Source organism: Mesoplodon bidens (assembly GCF_964165515.1).
Source record: "Mesoplodon bidens genome assembly, chromosome: 17".
Lineage (NCBI taxonomy): Eukaryota > Metazoa > Chordata > Mammalia > Artiodactyla > Ziphiidae > Mesoplodon > Mesoplodon bidens.
Window position 1 is genome coordinate 67,171,409 of NC_138174.1, and position 10,849 is coordinate 67,182,257.

A 10,849-nucleotide genomic window follows, 5' to 3' on the forward strand; every position below is an offset into this window, starting at 1 on the left:
CGGTATTTCTCCCTCTTAGGATGTGTGGATCTGTGTTTCTGTATATGTCCTTCCTGTTCCTTCCCCGTTCCTCTTTCCATGGATTCTTTTTTGTTGCCTCTTTTTCTTTATATCTCTCTTCCTTTCTCACCACATCACCTCCACACCCCGCCACTACCCCGTGCCTTCTCTCCTTCAGCTGATTATAATAGAGAAGTTCAGAGCATTCTTTTAATATTTTGTGGTACTTATTAAAGAATTTTGTAATTCTTTTTATATTAAAAGCAGCCAAATGGAGCTTTTACTTTACTAAGAAGTATAAATCAAGAGTTTCTAGAATTCTCTTTTTTTTTTCCATTTTAGGTTAGTGGACCTCAATGAAAAAAAAAGTGGGGGAATTTCTCACCACTACCCCAGAGAGTAAAGAATTCTTTCTGTCACAGATCTCCCTGCAGCATCTTGGATGGAAATAGGTACACGATATACATTTAGTAAATACTGTTTAGCTAACTGGCTTCTAAATTCCTGACAGTGCTAAGAAGAAATTATTCGTTTTACTTTTTAACAATATATATGATACTGACCTTTTTTCCCTTCTAGAAAAGTTGAAAGAAAAATTTTCACCAATTATTTCATCCGTTACTGTTCATCAGTTGTACTTTAGTAAATGTGTAAAGTTTAAAGTGCCTTCTAGTTAATGTTAGTTCACTTAGGTATATTTTCCAAAGGAAGACTAAGCCTACAGCATTTAAAATAGAAGTTTAATGTTATTGGTCTTAGCTGCAAGCTGCTATAAAAAGGCCCTCGTTCTTGCTTTTCTCATAGGCAATCTCAGCTTACATTTGACATAGAGTATTCTGAATTAAATGCAAGTATTTACACACTTATCTCAGGATTAAAGATAAAATATTTTCCAAGATTTCTGGTTTCAGGAAACGTCCGACAGGTGATAGTTGCAGACCTCTATGTAATGAGTAAACGTCGGTGAATTATACACTTCACAGTGGGTGAGGTTCATGGTATCAAGGAAGCCACTAAACAACAGAGAGTCAAGCCGTCTAATGTGTTAGCATGTGTGGAAACTCCTTTAGATCGCAAGATGCTTAGAAATCCAATTGTGTCACCTCAGTAGGTAGCTTTCCATGTGGCATCCTTGGCCTGAGTTCTCCAGATTGCCTTATCAGAAGATATTTAAAATAAAGACTTGTCTATTCCTGTCTCATCATTTTGCCTGAATATTTTAAAAGATAAATCCCGTTGCCTACATTTAGTGGGTTCTGAGAAGAATTTTAAAAACAGAAGGCACCTTTGGTCTCCCTATCCGTTTGTGAAGTAAGGATGCTCTGGTCCACCGAGACCCTCCATCTGGGCAAGGAGACAACTCAGGACTGGTCACATATTAAGATAATTGACCTAAACATTCACCTCAGCTCTCCTCCCTCCTGTTCAGCCACCCCCATCTTCCCTGCCAAATTCATCTTCCAAATCTTCTACTAATTCTTCTTTACTCCTCCAGCTTCCTAAAACTATTGGTAAAGTCCCAAATTAATCTTACCAATGTCCAACACATGAGTGTTTCTATTTCCTGTGTAGAGCTAAAGCTAAATAATTTCATGCTTCCTTTTTAAAAAGCAAGATGTTAATGATGGCCCTTCATTTTACATCCACTCAGGTCCCACATTCCAAAGAATTTCCTCTTTTTATAAATGTGTCAGGCCATTTGTCTTCACTAGTAGTCTTCCTTTTCCTTCTCACCGTCTGCTGAAAACTGTCCTGTTTCACCACTGACTGCAGCATAGCCGTGCTCCCAACTGCTGGTCACCTGCATCTGATTCGTATCTCCTCCGGCTGATAAGTTTTTTAATTCTTTTAAATGGATTTAAAAGAATTAAATACAGAGGGGCCGCTTGGACAGGTGATTCCCCACGTCCTCTCAGGCAGCACTGACCTGGCAGCTGGAACTGCACTGTGGGGCATACAGGACCCTCCATCCCATTCTCCATGGAGGGTTCTGTGATCTTTTTTCAAGCCAGAGAGCCACAGGGGAAAGACGGGAAGGGATGGGAGGGATAAGGAGGGAGCTTCTCCAGGCTTTTCCACCTTTCAGAACTTGGAAGATAAATCCAACAGGCTGCCCAGGATGCAGGATACCCAGCACCTGACACCCCCTCAGAGGCTGTGCTCCGAGGCAGGGGCTGAAGGGATCCTGTTGAAGCAGTTCAGTAGGCCCGAATTGTCACTATATTCCCCGGTCAGGCACAAAACAAACCCCCTTCAAATATTTCAACTGTTACATTCTTACGAATCATTTAAAGGGCCTCCCCATCGAAGGCCATGGAATATCACCTGTCAGAATTTCAGTGCTAGTAGTAAGGGCAGATTATCCCAATGTGAATTGCCCATGTTGAATGACTTCAGTTGAGCTTTTAGAAATTTCAAGTAGAGATATATTAACATCTGTAAATTCTCTGGTCGTAGAGTGAATGACTATTGAATTTTAATTCAAAATATTAAAATACCTATCAAATTATCACTACAATTTAAAGTGTTAAAAAAAGAAAAACATGTTCTCTATTCCCCAAGTCCTCAATAGTATTCTTTTACTCTCAATGGCAGTTTTAAAAGATGGTTTATCCATAAAACAAAGGGTTACTGATATTCAGAAGCACATACAAAGATCAAGTGTCACCTCCTTTAATCCTTCTTACAAATGCTTTGGGTTTTTTGAGGACTTAAAACATCATTCACATTTTTATTACTGAATTTGTTCTCACTGAAAATATCCTTTGGTATTTCTGCCATCCTAATAATTATAGTAAAAGCTTCCAAGTGGAGACTCAGGATGGAAGCACGTTGCATTTCAGTTGTTCCCGAGTCAGTTATTAAAATTGCGTTTTCACATACTTGCTTATCTGGGCCTTACCTATATATCATTAATTTTTTCAGCCTCATTCTAAGTAATAATATCTCTGAAATAACAGTTTAGATATGCTAGTTATTTTTTATAAATCACATCAAAATAATTTTTTAAATATACTATATGTAAAATAATATATATTAAAAATTTTGATATTAATTTTTTAGATAATCATCTTATGTACCATGGTTACCAGACATGCTTTGAGGTATACTGATTAGTGGGAAGAGTTTGAGATTTGGGTTGAAAAACCCAAGATTCTAGTCCTATCCTACTCATAAGTTCCTTTAAAAAGATGAACTAATAACTAAACTGCAGTTTTTGTATCTCTAAATCAGATTGTTGGATCCCCAGACTACTCTAGAACAGGGAAAAAATTACCCAGAATAAAGGAAAGGAAACGAGTGGTTCAATTTCCTCCCCCTCAGGGTCCAGGGCCCCCTTGGGTCCACCAGGGCAGGGAGCAAGAACAGAGGGAGCCCTGTAGGTTCCAGTCTGGCTGCATCAAGCAGGGACTGAGTCCTGTGTGCTTTGTCGTGAGGAAAGTCTGTTGTCCCTCTTCCAGATTGCTCTCATTGAGGCTAGATTAGTCTCCCTTTCCTCAGGCCCTAGAGGAACCCCTTCACCAACAGACAGATCTAGTAACTCATACTGTGGTCCTTCGTTTTGCTTATCTATTGGGTCACTGATGACCAGAAGTACAGGGGGCTCTTGTCGAACACAGAAGGCCAACCCCACTTGCACATGTGGATACACTGCTGTTTTTCCCCTGCCCCTCTCTTGACCTTCATTTGGCATCTCTAACCTTCTAAAGCTGACTTTAAAAGTACCTGTTCCCTTGGGAATTCCCTGGTGGTCCAGTGGTTAGGACTCTGCATTTTCACTCCTGAGGGCCCAGGTTCAATCCCTGGTTGGGGAACTAAGACCACGCACACTATGCGGCGCAGCTAAATAAATAAAGTACTGTTCCCCAAAGCCCCTCTGAGGCCAAACCAGCCCGTTTTGATGGCTCTTTCTCTCTGCAGCTTCTAATTCCTTAAGCACCACTTACAGATAGACTCGTTAAGTCATTTGCATGAGTTAACCTGACCCCAACCCAACATCACATTTGTTTAGGTCAGTCCCTGTGTCCTACTGGAGGCTCAGCAAGGGTTGGCCAACTGACCAGGGAGTATTACCAGACCAGGGAAAGATCAAGTGGCACAGAAAGACACTTGCAGATAAAGGAGAGCAGAAAGGTAAGAGGGATTCTGTCTTCCCAAGTCATTGTCCCCTCAGTCACCCAGCTCAGGCCCCACAGAAGAAACAAGCTTCACTCAGAACCATGTTTTGGGTGCTGGATTCTGGGGATTCAAAGACATGTGAGACCCTGTCCTCAAGGGCTTCCCAACACAGTGAGAAAGACAGTGATGTAAACAGATAATGACAGTAGAGTGTGACAAGTGTTGTTACAGGAGGTTGTGTAAGGGAAGGAAGGAGAGAAATGAGCCCAACCAGGGACGTCTACATCAGAGCAGAGAGCAGAGCGTGTGTGTGTGTGTCTGTGTGTCTGTGTGTGTCTGTGTGTCTGTGTGTACTGGCAGGAGACTAAGCTGAGAGCAGAGGCAGGGCCTGGTCTCACCGTGGGGAGCTCTGGGCCCCAGCTAAGGAGAGTGCACTTGAGTTTGTAAGTCCAAAGGGAGCCAAAGCAAGGTTTAAGCAAATGGATGATCTTATCTGATATTTTAGAAAAACAACATCACGGTCCCAATTAGGAAGGCATCCCAGCACTCTCTCAGCAAGACCTCTGCTAGCCAGCCTGGGAGCCAGGCAGCCTCCACACTGAGCTTTGGGTGCCTGGTAACCAAACTTAAATCCTTACCCCTTAACCAAATTGTGAGGGGACCAAGGCCATACTAGGGCCTGTCCAAGGACTCCAAGTGTGATAGGTTGAAAAACAGGAAAGAAAGAATGAAACAGTGCCCATCTGTGTCTCTGTGAGAGCATCATATTCCCCATTTTGAGGGGTATCAAGGAGCAGTTAACTTTGGGAGTAAGGAAGAGCCATGTGATGGGAAGTCAGGGCTGGGCCTGAGAGATTTTAGCAAGAAGAGGGCACAACCAAGGTCCTAAAGACAAATTCCATAGTGGCTAACACTGACTAAAAGTTTTAGGAATTCACTGGGAACTGTAATGAGGTAAATAATTCACTGGGCATAAGACGTAGCATCATAGAGGAAGAAATAGAGTGTCACTCTGAAAAAGAAGGTGTATAGCAGCTGTGCTAAAATGTTATCATTAATTCTGACACAGCAACATCATCATGGGAATGTGCCGACAAGAACTCCCTGAATGCCCAAAGAAGTTATTTGAGAATACAATGAGTAGGGAAAGAATTAGATCAATTTATGGGTGCAAGAAAAGTACTCTTTTAGTACTCTACAGAAAAAAATTCTCAAGTGCTAAGTGCCAGAAATGTAAAATGTATGAGTATTTCCCATAGATGTTACTACTCTTGTCATCACCACCATCATGATCACCAGTCCTTTTGCCATCGACTTGTAAGTCAGATTCTCCCCCATTGAAGAACTTCAAGGTCTGATAAAGTTCATGTTATTTCAAGGCCTATCTTACCACCAGGCAATGACCCAGATGTTAGAAAAAGTACAGCCCAATAAGTAATTGTTTTCCTTCCTATACACATAACACCTATGCTAAGGTGATACTGCTCTTCACTTCCAGGAGGCTGAAGCCATAGACATGTGTATAGTAGGATGTGCCAAAGTGGCTGACTCATGATTTAGTACAACAAATAACTCCATAGGTAATTGCTGAATAAAAGCCTGTTGTGCACGGAGGTGGAGCCCCATGACCGCTCTAGCGGGAAATGCACGACATGCACGAGGTGTACAATATCATGTCTCAGTCAACAGTGTGAAATGGAAAACATGGTCCTGATTGGTAAGAACGGCAGCCTTTCAGGCCTCGGATCTCCCTACTCATAACACTGGCTTTTTCTCTGATTCTTGTTGCATCTTATGGCACCTGCTTCTTTTCTTCCGTGTCTCCTCCTGCAAACTTTAGGCTCCTTGAGAGCAGGGATGGAGTGTTGTACCCATTTAAAAGCCAGCCTAACCATTTCTATCCAGGAGAGCTAAAACACACAGCTTCTCAAGCTTCAGTGTGCATTAGAATCATCAGAGGGTTCCTGGCCAACGCTCGGACCTTCTGCATGAAACCTGATAGGATGGAGCCCAAGAATCTGCATTTTAACAAGCCACCTCCCCATTAGATGATTCTGATTCAGGCGGCCAGGCAACCCACTCGGAGAACAAACCACAAGCCCAGGGCATAAGCCTGGAGCGCACGCTTTGGATCAAATAGAGCTAGGTTTTATACCAGTTGTATACTTAGCGAGCTACAGGGCAGACTCGTACAAGTTTCTTTGTGCCTCAGTTTCCTCAGTTATAATATGGGGATAGATATATACTCATAGAAACAGATGAATACATACTTATCGCCAGGGGATGGAGGAGGGGGAATGGAGAGTAGTTGTCTATAATGGTACTGAGTTTCACTTGTGCAAGATGAAAAAGTTCTGGAGATCTGTTGTGCAATAGTGTGAATCTACTTAACACTACAGACTCATACACTTAAAAATGGTTAAGATGGTAAATTTGTGTTATGTGTTTTTACGACAATTGAAAAGAAAAAGAAAAACAATTTGTTAATGGGTATGGGTCATAGTATCTACCTCACAGTGTTTTTATGAGCATTACCTGAAATAAAACATGTCAAGGACCAGGCACAGTCCTGGGGCTAGCAACTGCTCAAGAAATTATAGCTATTATTATAGTTGTAGTCATGGTTGTTAAGGCTTTTAACCATGAATGAGTTACTACTTAGAGGCATTTTAAACCAACTTATACTCCGAATCTTCAAGCTGATGGAAGTTCCCTCTTCTTTTCAAAATGGTTCACCAGTTTCTCAGAAATGCACTGAGCTGTGAAACCGAAACTCATCTATGATCACACATTAAGGAATGTTTCAAACCCTCCCCACAAATCCAGGTAGCTTTTGACAATCTACATTCTTCCAAATCCTGACCAGCAGACTGTTCACATTTCACATGTAGATCCATACGTTAAAACACCAACCGTATTGTAGGTCAATGTGAAAGCAGGAGGATACTCACGTTAGGGAGTCTTGATTCTTAACACTAAAATCCTCAATTTGCAGAAAAGAACAAAAATGTTGACTTTTGTTTTCCAGTTTAAGCTTAACAAAGGAAGTCAAGCAAAATCTGCCACATAAAAGAAAGAAATGATTTCCCTGTCTTGAAAAACTACATGAAATATTTTGCATCTTTGATGTGCATGTGGAATCCAAAGCGGATTCAAGGAACGTGGCATAGACCCAAAGCCAAGTCATCTTGATTCTCTGTGCATCATTTTGATTTCATGTGCATCTAGGCTAATTTCATCTCTATTATTATTAGCCTATTATTTAAGCTTTAGCAGGACACATGTGCTGTTTTACCGGGCCAGAATCCACTTGGTGGATGGATAACCAGGAGGCCTTTGGTCTTCGTCACATACTCCAATAAGAAAACTAGACTCTTGCCTTGTAAGACAGCACGAGTCCCATGCCCTGATTTCACATGTCATGCTAACCCACAGAATATCCTTAGAACTTCTAACCAAATTCATAAAATTCATCATGGTCACAGAGACAACTAAAAATTAGCTCTAGGTTGAATGAAATTAGGCACAGACCAATCTGGGAGTATAAATAGTAAAATGAGCAGATTGGAAAATGACTTAACGGTATAGGATTTTAGGCAACACAGGTGTTCATATGAATCCGATTTATCATTCTAGGGCTGAGAAGGCTAAGCACTGGTGAGAATTCTAATCCTAATGAATTTTAAATCTCTCTTGATTAAAAAACAAATTTCGAAGTCACTGCTAAGGATTCCCTGCCAATTTTTTTAACCTCCATTCTGTGTATAACTCTATGTTATTATAAGAGATGAGGGTTTCCAGCGAGCCCAGGAGACCATCCCAGAAGTCCTGAATAATGACAACATTGACTGTTGAGAGGTGGTACTTGTAAAATCCAGAAATGGATGGCAATATATACAAATGGACCATCATCAAGGATTATAATTGCTCCAGCCCACCATCAGGTCTCAAAAGACCACCTGCTCCCCACTCACACCAGCATCCTTATCAACAGGTAGAAAGAAGGAGAATTAAGAAGAGCTGTAATTGAAAACAGCAAAAAGAAATGATTAAAAGAACATGAATAACCAGACATTAATTTCAGATTCATACTGCTTCTGTCCATTTAATTCTTTTTCTGAGGCACTAAAGAAACTACCTTATCATCATAATGTGGGAGTCTCTAATGAAGGCTTGAGGTTCTGAGACCCAAGTACTAGCCCCAGCTCTTAACTTTTCCTAGTCAAGTGACCTTGGAGAATCACTTAACTACTCGGCATCAGAGTCCTCATCTAGAACAGCACTGAGATCACATGACACATTCAATGAGTATTTGCAGAAGTTTTTAAAAAGTGAATCTGTAAAATGGGTATAAATCAGGAGATCTCAGGTTCTTTCCAGGCTAACCATTCAACAGACCTATGATTTTTTTTTTACAGACTCATGTCCCCTGTCATTGTAATCCTTTTCTGCAAAAGTGTGTACCAACAGAAGAATCTCTTTTTACTCAGTATAATCCTACCTTACATTTTCTCATCACGATAGTGTTACCCCTCAATTACATTACAACAAGAAGGAAGCATTCTTCCTTTAACCTGATCATACAATTATTTATTCAAACAATAATCAGTTGCCAGAGCACATTACTGTTTTCACAGTTCTATGCAATATTTCAAAAAGTATATAAGGAAGTATTTACATTTTCCTTCCACCCTTGTTTTCTGCTTGATTTCAAGAGTTAAATGAGCAGTTTCCAATACCTTGTGCCTGATGTTTTTCCTCTCCATTAAAATGCTGAAGTGTTTTTTTTTTTTTTTTTTTTCCTTTTTAGGAGGAAAAAAGAAATCTTTCCCCTGTAATTTACTTTGGCTTTCTCAAAAGTTGGGTAGGAAAGTCAGTATAATTCAGGTGGAATCTAAAATGTTCTTGTTGTACAAGTGTGTGCAGAAAGGAAGCCTGTAATTTCCGAGCATTCTTTCAGGAAGTTTGTATTCTCTGTCTTCCAGGGAGCCTTTACTTTCCGAGGGAGTGTGATCGACATGCCATTACTGAAGCAGGCCCAGAACATTGTTAGGCTTGCCATATCCATCAAGGAAAAATGATCTGCTAAATGAAGCTCTCATCAGGTGGGCTGAACATATACAGTGGGTTCCTTAAAGACAAGCCATAATACTCAAGGCAACTTGTTAGTATGCCAGATGGGAGCCTTTCTTCATTTACAGTTCATGTTAATCACATTTTTTTTTTTTTTTGGTTATCTCACTGGCCAGTTATTCCCCTAAAAATGAACTTTCTTCTTTTTGGTTCCAAGCTTATGATTTTATTGTTCACGAATGTGTTACAAGTATGGACTTATGATTTTGCAGAGAGATAAAATAGTGGGGAGAGATGGGCTGTTCCAGGGGAAGTTCAGTCTTTAATGAAACAGATCTTTCCCAAATACGTATACTCCCTTCACCCTGCTCATGTTAGATGTTTCCCACATTGTGCATTGTTCACTCAACACCAGAAATAATTTTAAGAAAGGCCAACCTTTTAAAAAATAATAACTCAATGAAGGGTTGGTGTTTATTTCACTAGTAATCTGATAAAACAACAGAGATGGCATAGAAAAGTTGATTAAGTACCATACTGGTTTATATAGATATCTTCTAAAAATAAATCTTCAAAACTGATTACTTTAACCTCCATCACCCACCCCCCCAAAAATGAAATATCCCTATCGTTGAACTGCTAGGTGATCACTATGAAAGCCCTTATCCTGGGTGAATGCTTTGGGTCAACAGTTACCAGCAATTAAAAAATAAATGTGCAGAAGCACAAGACCATCCATTCTCTCCCTTTATTTCCCTGTTTAACTGTTTGCCATTGAGGCCATTTCCCCCCTGTAAATGTATGGCTGGGACAGGGCCCCCTCAGCAATAAACTTGTAGCCTCTAAGAAGACACAATGCCACAGAGCTGGTGCATATGGTCCCCTGTGAGATTTGCATCACATTAGAGATGCTGCTACAGGTCATATGGGTGGTGTGGTTAACGGGCTTAGTAAAGCTGTTTTGAAGAGGTTAACCCAGCTTGTAGTAAGGGTAAATAAACATAACAACCAGCCATTCTTCCCTATTCAGCATGTGCTCTTATATTGAAGGCTAAAGGGTATTGAAGCTGCTAAGGATCAACTTGTGTTTGCCAGAGGACGCCAATGAAATTTGAAACACCAACAATCAGAGATTTTGTTTCTGCTCCTCATTAAATCATGAGCTTTTGTGTGGAGACTCTGGACGACTGTTCTTTAAGAAATTAACAGAATGGGAAGTTTTAAACTCTACACCAACCTTTTCATGACCTACACAGCAGCAAAGCTGCTACCCTTAGACAAACACCGCGGGGAAGGCTGTTCTGTTTATTTAAATTCGTAAATAGAAAACAGTTGTTTTTTATTTTCATTTTTTACCTCCTACGCCCTTTTTGTTTATTTCCTATGTGGCCCCTACCATGTGCCCCACCCAGGGGTCTACTTTCCCCTACCCCTTCGAGTTCCTCCAGGAAGCCCAAGAGGGGAGGAGGGCTGAAGGTTATATACAAGGAAAGGCATCATGGAACCAAAGCAAAGTGGGAGAGGCCCACGTACGGTCATACAACATCCACCACCAGTGCAGGGCAGTTCCAACAGGCGTGCAGAGGAACCTGATCCAGGCTGGGCAGTTCTGGGAAACACATGCTCTGAGACACCAACTAACATTCTCAAACACGGG

General features: G+C 40.9%; 1 protein-coding gene across 3 annotated transcripts in view; it reads left to right on the plus strand.

Annotated features, from left to right (window-relative positions):
* The window catches only part of CLYBL (citramalyl-CoA lyase), a 234,720-nt gene extending 224,353 nt beyond the window's left edge, over window positions 1–10,367 (plus strand). Inside the window, exons 8-9 of one of the 3 annotated variants that reach the window (XM_081214653.1) lie at window positions 9,105–9,224; window positions 10,223–10,367. In XM_081214653.1, coding sequence (XP_081070779.1) covers window positions 9,105–9,200 — 96 coding nt within the window. In that variant the 3' untranslated portion in view covers window positions 9,201–9,224; window positions 10,223–10,367. Of the gene's footprint in view, window positions 1–342; window positions 456–9,104; window positions 9,225–10,222 lie in introns of those variants that run through there. The other 2 variants (XM_081214652.1, XM_081214654.1) reach the window with 2 other exon arrangements.
* The last annotated feature ends 482 nt before the right edge of the window (window positions 10,368–10,849 follow it).